Source organism: Manduca sexta, chromosome 21, assembly GCF_014839805.1.
Source record: "Manduca sexta isolate Smith_Timp_Sample1 chromosome 21, JHU_Msex_v1.0, whole genome shotgun sequence".
Lineage (NCBI taxonomy): Eukaryota > Metazoa > Arthropoda > Insecta > Lepidoptera > Sphingidae > Manduca > Manduca sexta.
Genome location: NC_051135.1, coordinates 3722432 through 3740407, shown reverse-complemented (window position 1 = coordinate 3740407; position 17976 = coordinate 3722432). Strand labels below are relative to the sequence as shown.

Here is a 17976-nt window from a genome sequence, read left to right as displayed (position 1 = left end):
ATATTGTGGTTTTTATACTATAATTCTGTTTCCATTAAAAAAAATGTAAGTATTTTATAAAAACAAAATATTCATTTTCAATCCATTTTTTGGGAAACGTGCAATAATTGATATTATCATGCACGCACTCAAGGATAATCCGAGTGCTGCCTTTATTCTATCTATACATATTATAATTTAACATAGATCCATTCATAAAAATTGACCTGTGAACAATTTTAACACATTTTAATTATTAGAATGCTAATTGCAAGTGAACAAGAACGTAGTTTTTTTCAATCCAATAGAAAATTAATTATACATAATTTAAAAGTCATTCGGTAACCTTTTCACGAAACTGGGCGTATTTCCCTGCAATTTTAGAATTAGTAGTTATAAAAAGGAACAACTACATGAAATAAAAGCATAATATATAAAGTTATAAAGGATACCCAATAATATGACATTTATTTGCTTACTGCGCGAAAATTCCCAAATAATTTAAAAAAAATCGATATTATTACAATCTGGTCTACCCTATATCAGTAGTTGATCCAAAAGAACATAATATTAAGGTTGGCTGAATGGTTAGTGCCAAAGACAAGGCAGTATGGTTGAAAGACTGTAGGCTGTTCAGTAGACGAATAATTAAAAAAAAAATTGCTGCCAAAGAGAATATAAACACTACTTTTGTTGGTGCTGAATACTTTTGTGTAGTATGGACGTGTTTAGCAAAGATACATGAAATTATAAGGCGTTATTAAAACACTATTGATATGTGATTATATCGCAAAAAGTTTAATGAAAAACACCATAAGATTAATAAAAACCTAGTGTATGAAGTGGACTACCCTTGATTAAGTTTATGTGTTCACGATTAGGAGTGTCCTACATTTCAACACTTTTTACTCCAATGGAAGAAAGTTGTATATTAGGAGCATTTCTATTTAAGGGTGTAGTGACTTAATAAAATACACGCTTGGGATGGAAATTTCATCAAATAATTGAAGAACTCTTGTTATGTATACTCTAATAGACATAGCTTTGAGTGTCGGGGTGCTTGTCACCCTCGTCACCGTACTTTCAATATGTGTATGCGGCTGCAAGAACTCTAATCAGAAGTAAGTGAATATTTTTATATTGAACGGAAAATAATCATGCATTCAATCAAAATCAATAATCTCAAGTAATACCTATTCATATTTTAAACATATATTCACTATATAGTATTAAAATTTTAAATTCGTAGGAACTATATAAATATTCTAGTAGGATCCTAAATCTAATTATATAATTAAATGAAATATATACATTAATAAATGAACTAAGTCATTTGTGTATCAGACAAGCAAAAGCATGTGCTATTTTAATACTGCTACATATAGCACTCCAATCATTAAAATATCAAGATAATATTCAAACTTCAAACCATATGTTACCACTGAAGTGTTGAAATTCCTGTAACATAATTTTGATAAAATCAAAAACATGAATATCTCCTCTGATGCATTATTTTTTTAATCACACTGTCATAAATTGTATTATTTCTTTTGAGTGTCATAATTCCAATATACATTTATTGGAATTAGACATTTATTTTAATAATTCAACATAGTTGTTACTTTTTAAACTAATAAAAATGCTGTAATACATACTGGACAATGTAAAATTCTACCTATCTACCTTACTAGACATTTATGAACTTAATTCAGCTCACTATGTCAACATTTCGTACTGCTGTCAATCAATATTATGTGTATACTATAGGAAATGTTCATTTTGACATTTAACAGAAGTGAGTTGGTTGGAACGGCCGGTGTGGTCAAAATACGTTTTGACGAGGAGGTACCATCTCCGACGCCCACCACCCCTGCCTCAATCAAGCGGTTTGTTTTGTAGTCCCAGCATGCCCTAGAGACCAAAACCTAACAAGGGCCTAACCATGTTTATAACATACTAAATTTTTTCTAAACGGATGTTAAATGCTTATTATAATCTTAATATTATTTCGTGTTTAAAAACAATGTTTTAGGTGTTGTATATTCACCTGACTGCCGCAAAGGGTTTAACACTAAATAACCTGTTTATCTTGGATCTAGATTAGATGTTATAGTTTATAAATATATTATTGTTATTTAAATACATAAAACTATTTATATTATATTTGTTGTAAGTCAGTGGCGTAACATGGTGTGATAGTTGGGGTAAAGGCGGGGCTACCGTCATCGAAATGACAACAGAAAAATTTTAATGCACACTATGCCAGTGTTGTATTTTTTAATTTAATTTTTATCAATCTGAATATAAACTGAGATAGATACAAAGAAAAACAGTAAACTTTACAGCTTAGGAAGTGCTAGGGTACATGTTATTATCATCAACCAATCAGTATAATATCTAAGCAAGCTAACTAGATACAATAGATATATTTTGGTACATGTGATAGAAGTTAGAAGTGTGTATGATCAAGCAGGATAATTAAATATATTTATTTACATGTGTTTATAGACTGCATATACAGCTTAAACTAACATATTTCTTAAAACTTCTCAACAATATTTATGTTTAGACTCTATTCCTTTTGCATGAGTTAATGTAGATTAAACAGTTATGTTCCAGGTGCATGAATATAAAATATAAATTGTTACAGCTAAATAATTGTAAACATTGTCAGTTATATTTTGCTTTACAGCAATTCTAATCATTCCATGCTACTAATCATTGACAACAGCAAACATAAACAACTCTTCGGTTAATTGCATGTTGGTGTTATATGTTTAGAGTTATAAATTCTTTTAACTTATAACTTAAGATTATAGTTTCCATTGTGCTGTAAATAAGTTATACTAATTTAATGTAACTATGTCATAGAAGTCATTTTAATTGTTGCAATTTATGTGTAACGAGAAACACAATCTATTCTTGACCTTGATTAGTAATGCAGTAGGGATTTCATAATATTGAATGTAACAAAACAGGAAAACCGTTAAACAGTGATCTCTACATGTAACAGCTGAATGTCATCTTGTTTTAAAATAAAGCTTGTGATTAATCAATAACACAATTCCAATGAAAATGTAAGCTTTCGAAAAAAAAAACGATATTTGTAAGCACATCACACATAAACCGATAAATAAATTTGGAGGAAATTTTGCGCCGAGTTAAAGAATATATTTTTTACAGGAAAAATACAGTGACACTTTTTTTCAATCCTGGAATGCGATCAAAAGCTAATATACTAATAAACATTACTCTACCTATTTTTGAAACGAAGATTTCGAAAAACAGTGTGAAAAACCAGCCCTTAAATACGTATGACAATATGTCCGTAAATATGTTAAATAATCATTTTTATTACACAGAACCTCTACGCAAAACAGTCAGCGAAGTTTGCCAGAGATCCCACACCCCGTCGGCCGACACGACAGTGGCGACACAGCATCCGAGATATATGCCACAGTGAATTTGGTTGATGGTGCGTACTAACATAATATTAAAGCAGCGTGTTTTCTTCTAAATCTATACTGTTATATGTATAAAACTCAAGAGTTGTTTGTTTCAACGCGTTAATCTCAGGCACTACTGGATCGAATTAAAAATTATTTTATTGTTGGATTGCCTATTTATCGAGGAAGGCTATAGGCTTTATAACATCACGCTAGAACTAATAGGAGCTGCGCATTAATGAAAAATGTTGCAAAAACGGGAAAAAATTATTCCTTTTAAAATCTTCCATTGCGTGCGCTGCGTAAACGGTTAAAACGCAACAACCATGTGTGACGGAATTGTCCCTCTTAAATAGTTCTAAAACATATAAATTATAAACAAAGTCCTTCGCCGCATCTGTCTATCTTTCTTAACGAGATAAAATTAAAAACTAAACAACGGATTTCAATGAAATTTGGTACGGAGATATTTTGAGATCCAGGAAAAGCTATAGATTTACTATCCCAGGAACATATATAGCGGGACTTTTCTTCCGGAAAACTTGCACACGGGCGAAGCCGCGACCAAAAGCTAATAGTTACTAAGTACAACGAGTACATTCGTATTCCTTCAACGGTGTCTACATCTCACGATAGTATAACTAGCAATGAGTTTATGCTTTATATAGAACTACATATTATGCAAATAAATCCACATAAAAATATACGAAACAGAAAAACTTCGTAGTTGTTTTCCAAAAAAAACTCTCACTATGCCTATAGAGGTACTCCAAAAAGACGAAAAAATATTTGTACGTGGTTTTAGTAGTTTACATTACACACTTTATCTATTCATGTGATGCAAATCAATATGAAAACAAAAATTCCAATTACACTGTCGTATGTCACGCAATCGATGTATATTTAAGTGGCAATAGAGAGTGACCAAAGTTACATGCAGTATGTAGTTAGTCTGGATTTCACATTTAGTTAAGTATAGTAATATTATTACCCATTTATAAATATATATGTACCAACTAGCTACCAAAGGTAGAAAACATTATTCATATGACTACCTTTTGGTACCACAGGTCTGACGTCTTGTCTGACGATCAGTGGCTTCATGCGTTTATACGGCTACTTTTTAACCGATTTCAAAAAAAGGAGGAGGTTATCAATTCGACCTGAATATTTTTTTTTTCGTACATAAGGACGAAACAACGTTATGAGAATCCCAACTAGACCGTCTGTTCAGCTAGACAGCTGTGTTGGCACTTGGCATCTATAGTCTACAGCCGGAAATCATATAATGCGATAGCTTACTTTCCGAAGATCTTATATCTAAGGAGAATGCTAACTGGGACCAGAAACGGGCCGATAAGTGTAAGGAGACTTACCATATTTGTAGGCGGGATGACGCTAGGACAAAAGGGCGCAGACCATAATATAGCCGCATAGTTTCTGAACATGAGAAAGGGCTCAGTAGTCATAATATCTTCCTAGCGAAACAGAAAAAATCGGTACTTTGCGAATGCCAGAGGGCATTGATGTCGAAAGGTATATTTTGTTTACAAACAGGCTGATTGGCTGCAGCTACCATTTCTCTGCGCCTATATTAATAGTAATTTATATGTATAAAATTTTGTAATGTGAGACATTAATATTTATCAAAATATTCGACGCCACCGACCAAATATTATTACGCCGATGCAGCGAATTTTCCAGATGGCGCCCATGTCTAATCCCAGCAAGTTTATAGCCACCATCCAATCAATGGGTTATGAAAAGTAAGAAACTACGCACGATACTTTATGTAAAGATAGAAAAACCTTATTATATTCATTACTAGCGACCCGCCCCGGCTTCGCACGGGTGCAATATTTCTCCACTATTTAATGGATGTTATTATACATATAAACCTTCCTCTTGAATAACTCTATCTGTTCAAAAAACCGCATTAAAATCAGTTGCGTAGTTTTAAAGATTTAAGCACACATAGTAACAGAGAAAGTGACTTTGTTTTATACTATGTAGTGATATTTATATCAAGATCGACGAAATGATCTAATCAATCCTACCAATATCATCCATACGTTTTATTTATACAAAACAAAGTCAGATAGATTATGATTGAGCTAGACTCGCTTTTTAGTATTTTTACGTCATATCTATTTTTATGACTACAAACGTTCTAACTGTTTTATAAATGAGTTGCACGCGAACGTCAATCAACCGTTTGCCAGATAAGTTCTATAACAGACGATTAATTAATCGCTCAAAGGCGCTTAGAATTAGGACGTCGATAGATACAATCAAAACAATATAATGATAACGCTCACGGGCATGAGGAAAAAAGTTTTTGAAAGTGAATCGTTATCAATTATCATCTTGAAGTGGCCCAATACTTTCCATTACACCTGCGCCACACATAGCTAAAATAATTGAACACTTATTTGAACTCATGTGTGGCACGGGTATTTGCGTATTTGTGCAAAGTTTGTTTGAAATTTTTGCGTATTTGCCATTCGGTATCGATTTTTCGACCACACATCAAAGCGTTTAAAGTTATCGAATCACTTGAAAGAGAACCGATTATATGGAAACCTAAAAGTAAAAGCCATAAGTAGTAGTGTTGTGTCCGTAGTGTTCAAATGTGTGGCAAAGTCTTTGTTCAAATATTCGTCTGTGTGTGGCGCCGGCATTATGTTTAGTACGAGTCGTATATGTCAGAGGCTATGTACTGGACGTGCTATGTGGAGTGCGTTCTGTAGACTCGCTAAATAATTTTGTTCACGAATGCTATGAGGCACAAATAGGGTTACCAAACACGGTGTATTAATGCAATCTATATTGAGGAAAAATAAGAAATTATTATAATGATTTACATAAAGTGAAATCTGTTTGTGAGTAAAGTAAGAAACCATTTTATAAATGTTTTACTATTTCCAGGCATATCATATATATTTTTATATTTTTTCTAAACATAGCTATGAATTCAAAAACAGTTTGCACAAGCATGAATCAGTGCAAAAGGATCCATGCAGTACAATCCCTCAATATGCACTTGTTTACTACAACAAAGTGTGAGTCAAAGAGAAGTAACTAATTTTATCACATGTGAGTCAAGAAGGTATTAACATAGGAATTTTTAATATTAATTCTTTATATAGTTAGAATAGTCCGATATATAATGCGCAAGCGTCTCGCATTGATTTTCAATGAATTAATTAAATTAATAATTATAATTGTAAGAACTTTAGGCTGCCAAATTAAAAACATTACGTAATTCCTCAAATATGTAACAAATTCGTCCTGATTAAGATATTTTCGCCACTCTACGCCTAGTGGGAGCGTGTGTCGGATAACAATCTCATACGTTATCATTATTGCGATAATATAATTACTGAAATATTTAATAAAAGCACCGCTATACGGAATTCAAAAACGATCAATCAACCGGCAATTGTTTTATTACATATTGGTGTAATGCAAAGAGTTCTAAGATTATATAGAGCTTACATTGGGAACATTTTCAAGTAAAAAATTTGCGATTATGCGATGGTTACACAATCTACCGTGAAATAACAAAAAAAACAATGTAAAATGCTTCATATTTTTTCCACAGCATGATTTGCACGTTTTTACTACGCGTATTAGCATATTTTCTGTAACTATATTATTTTTGTATAAATATCTAAAGCGCTGTGACTTATTGTCACACGGACATTTCAAATAAGGCAGCGACTTATTATCAATTGGTAATAACTTTTGGAGCACTAATTTGTCTCTGATGTCCGGTCTATAGCTAACTATACTGTTTAATGTCTTTGGTTTAATGGAATTGTTATCAAGAAGCGGCAATAGCCTAGTTGGTTGTGGAACTGACTGCCGAGACGAATGTCCGCAGGTTCGAAACCCAATAGCACACACCTCTAACTTTTTTAATTATTATGTGTGTATTCTTTGTGAATTATCGCTTGCTTTAACGCTGATGGAAAACATCGCGATACATGAGAAGTTCTCTATAGGGATTTCGAAGGTGTGTAAAGTCTACCAATCCGCACTTAGTAAGCATGGTGGACGAAGGGATAATCCCTCTCAGTAGTAAAGGAGGCCCGTGCCCAACAGTGGGTCCGTATATAATACAGGGCTAATATTATTTTATTTTTATTATTATCTGCAGGTAACAAGACGGTAGCAACTGCGTCCACGAGTCGAGACCATCCCTACGAGCACGCTTACGCCAAACTTCAAAATGAATCCCACAATATGTGCGTATAATGTTGAAATTGGATTGCCTGTTTTATCAGAAGTCCGACTTATCAGTAAAGAATTAGGATATTCTTACATGATCTGAGGCTTCAGTTTATTTGAAGCATTATACTATATTTATAAATATAAATTGAGGCGGTACCCCCAGCAAAACGGCGAATATTTTTAGATGCTATCTATTATTATCTTAACATTGATTCTTTAAAAATGCTATAATATTATTTCATTAATTTAGTTATAAAAGTTCCAATAATATTGAATCGATGCATATTCGTAAACATAATATTAATTCGCAACCAACACTATGATATAGACAATTTGGTAAGGAACATTTTGGTAGTTTAAAATGTTCAAAAAGATATAAAGTTGCATATTTCCGTCCTTACTTATATGCCGTACTTGAAAGAAACTAATGGATGAGGCCGTTTGCTCGGGGGCTTGAGGTTTTTTCTTTTTTTTTTCTAGTAACATATACCTTTAAAACTTGTTATAGAATTAAGATTGCATTTCTGTTTTACAGAAGTGTAGAAATAACTCCTGATCAGAGGTCCGACAACGAGATACAAATAGATGAACGGGAAACCGCACAAAATGTAGCAGGTTCGTATAACTACTTGCAATTACTAAAGATCGTTGTAATAGTTGACAGAAATCTACTATGCAATGACTGTGGTCCAATTAATTATAATTTATCAATAAAATCCACTGAATTAATTAAAAATAATGGCAAATACCTGTATAATTAATACACTTTGTTATTATCTTCATTGCAACCTATCATAGTGATTAGGATCTTTACTAAGAATCTTTGTATATTTGTCCGGTTAAAATAAACATTCAAGCTTACAAATATTCACATAAAGTTGAAAATGGTATGAATGTTGTAAACAACTGTATACAAAATGTGGAAATTCCACATCAATCCTACTAAAAAAAAAATTCAAAGTCAAAGTTCCTAAGTATGTGTTAAATTATTCATTCAAAAATTTGTTTTATCTTAAAAATGGTTTAAATAAATATTATTATAAATAAACTGTAAATTATTATATACATCAACTGCACAACATTTTTTTTTATGTGTTTATTTTTTTTTTGTTTATTTATTTCCCAAAAAATACTTTTACATAACAAGGTTTTGATCTCCTGGCACCCAAACTAGGTTAACCTGTATTTTGAGTGACAATATTCCTTCACAAGTATATTGGCTAAGGTAAGAATTTTGTAAAATTAACGTGTTTTCATTTTTATTGAAACGCGTGATCTGTTACCTTCATCTATAGCGTTGCGTTTTGCAACTTATTGCAGAATCAGTGGTAATATCGGCGTCGGTAGCAATAAGTGGACAATTACCTTCGAGCCAAGAGCTGCCGTACATTACACCACCCTCGCCGCGGCCTAACACCGACGCAACGACGCATTTCAGTGGCGACTCTACAGATTCTGCAAGTAAGTGGTAATGCGTGTTACAAAGGGATTAACCCATTTAAGGTGGTAGCTCAAGGTCCATTTTGTTTGAGCATGACTACTGCGAGAACTAGCATGACATTCCGATAAAGAACGGGTTAATTTAGTTATGACTGCTTCGGTGGCGTAGTTGTACTGCATGCGCGGTACGGCGGCGCTCTGAGGTCCTGGGTTCAAATCCCGGGCCGGGCAAAGTGATATTAATTATTTCTGCTCAGTATCAGCCCGAAGTCTGGAATTTGTGCCCGATATAGCGATAGGCTCGCCCCCTATCACATCATGGGACGGATCCACTGAGCAAATAGTGGGTGCCCTGGTTGCGCCTCTGCATACCCTTTCGGGGATAAATGCGTGATGTGTGTTTGTTTAATTTAGTTATTGGTGAACAATAATTAAATTTAATTAGTATGAGTGTTCAGTCTTATTTTAGTACGTATTGTACTTATTTTACCATTTGGTTGTTGTTGTTTAATATATTCATAGACCGCCTGTAAATAAAACAGCACTATACCGATTACTTATTATTTCATGTAAGAAATATATATGTATGGTATGTTTTGTTGGTTTCCATATAAATAAATAAATATCTATCCGCCTAGAAAGCGAACACTACCCAATGTGCCGCGTCGATCAGTCTAGATATATCCGGATTCAAATAGGCCGGTATGAGAATATTGGATTCGCGAATAACGAGGAATAATAATTTGTTGTCACTTAATATTTTCTCAAAGCCTCTGCACACTCTCAATGGAGTCAGTTTGTCGTACCCCTATAAAAAAGAAATATAAAATCCCAATCATTTCAGTATGAGCATAACTACGTCTTAAAAAGTCATAAGTAAAAATAACATTGGATACTCATATCATATTTTATATCCTCGTTGATAACTTTTTCCTTGGCAACCAAAGTCATACCCTGAACAAAACGTGCATGATTGTTATTATTGAATCGTTATACAAACGTAATTTCTGATTAATTAATCATTTCTTTGTAAATTCTAACAGTTAAGTTGACTCGCGGGCTGTGTGCCAAGATATCAGAATATATATTTCAAATCATTTATACACGTGTATTAAATTCTAATTTATCAAGATCACATTCGTATGCGAAATGTGTATGTTGTGTTTCCTATAGTCTTCCTTCGTTAGTCGTTTCGGTTCTTGATTTAATGTTTTATTCTATAATTTAGCTACAACTAATTTTCCGACCAATCACATATCGTACGTCGCAAGAATAATGCTGACATGTTTATCTCTAATAAATCGGACTCCCAAAAACACGACTACAAAATGAATTTATTTTTCTAATCCAGTTTTCATAAGCTTGCCTATCATGTATTCGTAAATTTGTTGTAAAATATTTTTATTTAATACATTGAAGTGCATTCAATCGTACATTTAATCGTCAGTTATAAGTAATTCAGTAGCATAGACTTCGAATGTTGATAGGGCAAATATTTAAAGATAATCACTAATCTAGCTTGTATACAATGAATCACGCCTCCGGTTAAAGTAATTACTAATAGTTAGTAAAAACAAAATACATTTTAATTTCCATGTAAAATTATGTCATTCAAAGAATCCGTGTGAGGAAAATCATTCACAGAATATTTTAGTTTCAAATAAATTGATGATATATCTTTGTATTTATTCGAATTATACCTATAATAAAGTATTATTAATATTTTATAACAGAATTCTTTGGATGCAATACCGCAGCCGATTCTAAAGTGGTGATATTAAAATATTGTAAAGGATTTGGTTTCTAAAAAAAAACTTCAATCTAGGTCAGAATTAGTGTCCTATATGTACCCTATGAGACGGAAATATTGAAAGCGAATATACGTAATATTAAGTATAATTATATAAGTTGTATCCCTGCCTTCCTGTTTGCCGATGTAGCATAATTCCAAAGTTATCTACGTGTCCAATCCTAAAATAATATTCATTATTCAGTTTAATGAACTTGAAACGGTGCCTTTCCGTACCACGAGCGTGACCGTTCATTATATAGATGTCCCTGAAGATTTGATTGCGATATGATTAGATGTGTTTGATAAACAATAAAAGAATTTTATTGAAGTAATGATGGCATACATGTAGCAAAGTTCATATACTTATAAAATTTTATATTTTATTAAATTCAAATTACAAATAACTTTAGCTGATTTAGAAATAACGTTTTTTAAGCTAGATATTACGGTAGTTCGCAGTTTCCAAAACTAAGTCTCCAAAAAGGCATTAACGATTTTTACAATACTTTTAAAGGGTCTATCAAATAGTATATAGGTTAATTTAATTTTCAGATTCAGGACTTTTTATAAGTAACCATAACTCTTATGTTGCTATGCGTTTTCACGAGCTGTGTGTAATGATTTATAATTTTCTAATTTACTGGTCTTTCATATTAGTATACTTTCAGGGCCGCAAATGCAATGCAATAAATTCCTAAAACAGTTTCCAAAATTTCTTAAAAAGTTGGAAAGCTTTATAAAAGAACAGGATGCCGCGTAAGCGAAACATATATATTATAATAAGTGATATAAATTATAACAAACATTTCTCAGAAATCGGAAAATTGCAAACACGATAACATCAGTATAAAATGTCACTAAGAATATTTACAACACTTTTATCAATATATCTTGTTAATTGCATTTTAAACTGTAGATCATTATAATGATGGAATTATTGGGTCAATTAAAATTCTATAGGCGGTATTATAATTAAATAATAATAAGTATGATGTGCGTGACTGTTTATCTTTGGAGGTGCTAGGAGTTTTAGATTAAGATATTATATTTACCTAAATAATTACGTTTCCGTACTGTGGCGCGAGCGTCAAATATAAAAAGGTGTAAAAAGTAAATTATCGTTTTCTTTATTTCCCATTGTGACTATAGTGTCTTGTAAAACATCATCATTAATATTTTGAATGTGGCGCAAACACCTGTTGTGATTTTAAATGCGGCGAATCACGACAGCGCACACAAGGCGTGTTTAAAAAAACACTAGAAGCATCCAAACGAATTTGCTACACATGTGAAAAAGTACGCTACAGTTGTGGCAAAACACATAAGGTGTGTTTTATGGAGCTGACGCAAATATTTTAAATTACACATGTTATAGCCGGTATACTCGTGGTACACACTACACAGTTTTATCGCCGTACTGTCCCTAGACTTGGCTATGCGACTTGTATAATTGTTATTAAAACATCCGTTTCCCATGTACTTACCACTGGCGCCAACAGGTTATATAACGGATAAGAAAAAGCGTGGCATTTGGTTTATGCGATATATTATGAAGCATTATTTCGCTATTTCAGAGGGATACACCAGTATATCCGTACGTGAGCCTTTAAGTAACATCAGAGCACAAAGTACTAAACCTCCGACACAGCCACACTATGCCACTGTCTCCGATGATTCCGGTAAGCAAATTATAACTATTTTAAATTTCTACAAGACATTGTAATAAAACTATCAGTTATCTAACATTCGCGTAAACACAAAAAAGAAAAAAATATCCACAAGATTTTACAACCGTTTGTGGTAGGTTTATTAAAAACAGTACACATTAAATCATTTAGGTTTTTAACTTTCAAATAATACGAATACGAAATTACGATTATGTGCCTTAAAGTGTATTATGCACCTACTTATCTATATTATAAGTAGTACAATATGATAGATGTCGGCGAACGACTTGACCCAGTAGGCGGGGCCTGAGCGCAGTGCGAGAGTCGGAAGTTGACTGATGTACCAATCGTTTGGTAGATACTCGATGGGCCAAAGTGTTTACCGACAGCTATACTTATTCCTTAGATTAATATTTTGTTATACTGTTCTAAGATGAGATGTACGCGGCGATCGAGGAAGCCAGCGTGGGCGAGGGTTCGGACACGTACGCCCAGATCGCGCCAGAGCCGCGGCGCAGGGACCCCACGCCAGACCTACTGCATACGGACCCCACGCATTTGGCCAGGTAACTGTCGCCAATATTTTTGGCTACTAATTAATTACGTCTTTTTGAAAACAATGGCTATGATTAATGAAAGTAGTCGTCACGCCGAGACGGGAGACTGTCGTATACAAAAATGTTTTTCATTATTATAATGGAGATATTCTAATCGCGAGTTCATAATGATAACATTTAATCTACTTCAAAGATTTTTATATTTGCGTTGGATTATTTTTCTAGTACGTAATAAACTATTAACAATAACCATCTCGGTGTTAATGTTGTTATTGACCAGGCGAGTGTATTGTGAACAATTGTGGTTAAACAATTTTTTTTTATTTAACTGCGATTGCGGGTTTAGTACTTTATTATAATGGTTTTAATTTCATTTTTCAGGAGAAGCGCACCACCTGAAATTGGTGCTCCATCATCTAACGCAACACACTCTAGACAAGGTAAAATAAATATTATACTGAATATACGTAAAATATTGATAACAGCTCAGATGCCGCGCGCCGCACCACACCGCACCGATTTTTGCGTTGTGAAGTAATAATGATTTGATGTGGGTTATTCGATAACTGAAATAAGACGTATTTACTAGCTTAATTCGAGTTCTTTGTTCTACTTTTGCCGTTATAAACCATTAACTATTAGGCTTGGTAATAACAAGTTATTTGTATATGTGCAGCGTCGTCGTCATCGTGTTCGAACTCGACGGGTGCCCTAGGTTCACCCAAGCCTGAGAAGCGTCAGGCCAACTCGCCGCTGCCGCCGCCGCCACACGCGCCACACGCGCCGCACGCACCCCACGCGTCGCACGCCACTCATACCTCGCACGCGCACGCGCCGCACACGCACCCGCCCTCGCGCGTCGAGCAGGCGCTGGCGCAGAAACACCAGCGAATGTCCAGCACCGGTATGATTGTTTTTTTTTTTGTATCTATATTGTTAATTGTTATGTTCTTGTTATATTGATTTTCTGACTGACTGGCATACTTACGCGAATAAATACCCCACTCCAATTAAAGCAGTTTATTTTTTTTACATAATAATGCATTTATTTTTGTTGAATACTGTAAAAAGTTGTTACATGTTATTAATTAGCTCATAGTATTCTGCCGTTTTCAGCGTACAAATATTTTCTTTAAAACATTTCATGAAAGAAATCATTTACAGAATAATAACATTTATCAAGAAGGAACTTAAATTATTTACATTCGAATATATTCAATTTAAGAATTTTGAAATCATTGGGTAATTTATTATAGATATATATTGCCATACAGTATACATTGTTTGAAAATAATTTTATCTTCCGTTTTGGGACATGTAATTTGTAACGTTTGCGACTTGGTCTGCGTACAACATCATTATGCATGTCAAATAATTTTATATTCTTATGTACAAAGATACAAATCTCAAATATATATAGTGATGGTAGTGGCAATATCTTACACTGTTTAAATAAAGAAACACAGCTATCAAGCGAATGTGCAACGCATATTGAACGAATACATTTTTTTTGTGCTCTAAGCATACTAACACGTAATAGAGTTTATACGTATTTTTTTATCTACGGTGAACTTTTGCTGATTATTTTTTTTATTTCGCTAAAAACGAATGAATAACAACAATTTATATGTTTAATTACAGGTGATCTGCATTTTAATCACGATAAACTTCGCCGTAGTCTCAACGAAAAACATCAACGTAACAATAGTTGCGTCAGTTCATCCGACTTCTATGGTTGCAACTACCCTGTCGAAAAACACAGGTTTAGTTCCGGAGATCTTATACGGCCGCTAGTCGCAAGGGAGCTCAATTTCGACATCGATCAACGGGAAAACAATGCTGACAACCTCTACAACTCTATCGATGGACCCGGATACAGCGACTACTCCTCGGCCGAAGCCAACACAAGTTTGAATTCCGAAAACCATGCTACAGAAAGTCCCTCACGCAATGTAGAAGAAATGTATGCAAAAGTAATGAAAAAAGCTAAAACCAGGACGGATGAAATTGTACGACGATCTAAAGAATTTCCCAACAACGACGGCGAAGCACATGCGTCGAAATTCCGCGGAGACGACCCTGGGTACGAAACTATTGACCGAAAGAAGTCTCTGAACCATGGATATGAAACGATCGCTCATAAGGAAAGGAAAAGTTCGCAAAACCAAGACCCCGGTTACGAGACTGTTAAAGATATCAATAAGGCAGGACAAAATGCTCATTTTGGCAATAACAATCTGAAATTAAACACTCTGTTATCGGACAGCGGACCTAACAGCATCGTAAGCAGCGATCCAGGCTACGAACACATTTCAAAGACTGATAATAACGCATCTGACTCCGATCCAAATTATGAGGTGTTAAGAAACCAACCCCCAACCCCACCGTACGCGACTATCGCGCCAAACTACAAAGTACAACCCACATACTCAACTGTCAACAAGACGCCGGCTAAATATAACAACTGGCCTACAACCAGTAACGATGAACCGACTACTGAACCCAATTATGAATCAATGCCACATGAACCAATGTACAACACTGGAAGCGAGTCAGACCCTAACTATGAATCCGTTCGTCCCAAAGATCCTAATTATGAGAGAATAAATTCGCAAGATCCCAACTACGAATCACTGAGGTGTAAAGATCCGAAATACGAATCGGTACGTTCAAAGGATTCAAAATATGATTCGGTTAGATCAAGAAAAGAACCCAACTATGAAAGTGTCAAGTATTTTGAGCTTGCTAGAAAAGACCCGCCTTATGAAAAGGTGAACAATGACGAAGCAACTGACTCAAAGAATATCGAGAGATCAGACTCGTCGGCAGGATATGAAAAAATAAACGTTCCGAACAACAGGGACCCGAAAACCAGTATTAGTAGCAATCCCGAAGGCACTGTAAGCGATTACTTTCAAGTGTAAACATTCTTTAAAAGATATCAAGTCTTTTAAGAAAAAGAAAGATCAGGGGGGTTTGAGGTTTTGATATGAGTAGGACATGCTGACAGTATTCTCCGTACATGAAATTGTGTGCTTTTAATTTATTTGTAGTATAGTTATATTTTAGAGAATTTGTAGGTGTGTAATACCTCATTGAGAGATGTAATCAATTATATCTCACTTAGGTATCTGTGATATACAAATATTACGAAATATTTTACGTTTATTCCAATAAGATTTTATATTAATACAATGTCTGTGTGTGTTGTGCATTTTTGTTCAATGAAATCTCCAATTTATGGTGTGTTCAAACGTGTAATATTTTTTTACACTTGCCGATTTTGTAGACTTGTGTAATATTGTACACAATTTACAGGTATGACCTAGATTGTATATAGATTTAGGCAATTTTAAATATTATCTTTATTCAGTAATGGAAATGGTGGTGAGTCATTTTTATATGTGTATTTTTTGTATATTCCTATCTAAAATTTTAAAAGCAAGTCTACATTTCATGTAAAGACTGTTAATTACATTTTTTTAATCTTTATTACTGTTGTTGAGTTTGTTATTTATTTTGAACTTATTTAAAATATGAAGTTCACAATATGGTATTTAAAAGTGATGTGTGAGACTTTTACATGTTATGTCCACAGAAAAAAAAATAGAATTTCTCTGATATTTTTTGATCAATTTGTTGTAATGCATATTATTAAATGTTTTGCGATTGTTATACTTAAATGTTGTCTTAAATAACATGTAGAAAAATAAGTTATTGCTATTTTATTTTTGTTCAAACTCATATAAATGAGGTTTATATAAAATGGTAAAACTAATTATGTAATATGTATATTAATACTACTATTACCTAACATAATATGAAGTGATACTGTATAACGCCATTATTTGATTCATGTTACTTAACACTCTACTATGTACATATTTTAATGGGGCACAGTTCTGAAAGTAAAACTGTATCAGTACCTATATTACAAATAGTCAAAGCAAAAGTAAAATATCAACTTGTAATTTTAGAATTGGGCCCAGTGTCTAACTTATAAACTATTTATTACTCTGTATTTATAATAATATCGTAACATATTAAACCTGGAGACATTCCACAATACATAGAACCAGTCAACAAAACAATACTTAATAAAATACCTACGCCATACGAAGCCATTTTATTTATTTTATTTTGTACTTAGAAAGTGAATTTCCTTTTATCTACGATAGCATTTATAGACAAGATTTCCTTAAAAAATTGGTAAATTATTTTGTTTGCATATATACGCATAATAAATTAGAACTCGTGGTAGTGCAACAGAATGTACTACTACGATTACTACGATCGGTGCCATTCATAACTATGAATAATTGTCTCAACGTTACTATCATTATCAAACTCGCATGAGTGAAAAATAAAATCAAAAACTTTTTTTTTTTTTCAATTAAGTAACTACAATTCATTACAATTTTTTTTCCTAAAAATTGTTCTAAGTAAGCATATTTTGGTTCCAAAACGAAAATTATAAAATCAAGGTCAAACTACATGTTACACCGTAACCGCTCCACAATTTCCTGGATACAAAGTATTCCTAATATTAATCCACATGGTATATCAGTAATCAGTGTGCCAAATTTCATCTAAATCTATTCAACAGTTTCTATGTTTACCTACTAGTGATATACATGCAAACGTGCTAACATTTATATTAACTCGCATGTAGAATGCAAGAATTAAGTCTTGCCAGAAACCGCATGTGTAAACGCATATGAAAGTTTTTTAGCACTATATTAGTGCAACTAAACATGCAATAATTAGTCTCACATAAACAAAACCGGACAAGTGGGAGTTAGATCGGGCACTAGATCCACAGGAAGTATCCTAAGGTATTGATTCCCTAGTGAAATCAC

At 33.4% G+C, this 17976-nt stretch overlaps 1 protein-coding gene across 2 annotated transcripts; it reads left to right on the top strand.

Annotated features, from left to right (window-relative positions):
* Window positions 1-631: 631 nt before the first annotated feature.
* Window positions 632-17237, top strand: LOC115444658. 2 transcript variants are annotated; one of them, XM_030170523.2, is made up of 11 exons: window positions 632-1100; window positions 1773-1865; window positions 3342-3454; window positions 7588-7675; window positions 8197-8276; window positions 8982-9122; window positions 12468-12572; window positions 12994-13126; window positions 13499-13557; window positions 13794-14021; window positions 14759-17237. In XM_030170523.2, the coding sequence occupies exons 1-11, from the start codon at window positions 1000-1002 to the stop codon at window positions 16039-16041; spliced, it is 2424 nt and encodes an 807-aa protein (XP_030026383.2). In that variant the 5' UTR covers window positions 632-999; the 3' UTR covers window positions 16042-17237. The 2 variants fall into 2 exon arrangements, with proteins under 2 accessions (XP_030026383.2, XP_030026392.2); XM_030170532.2 differs by lacking the exon at window positions 1773-1865.
* The last annotated feature ends 739 nt before the right edge of the window (window positions 17238-17976 follow it).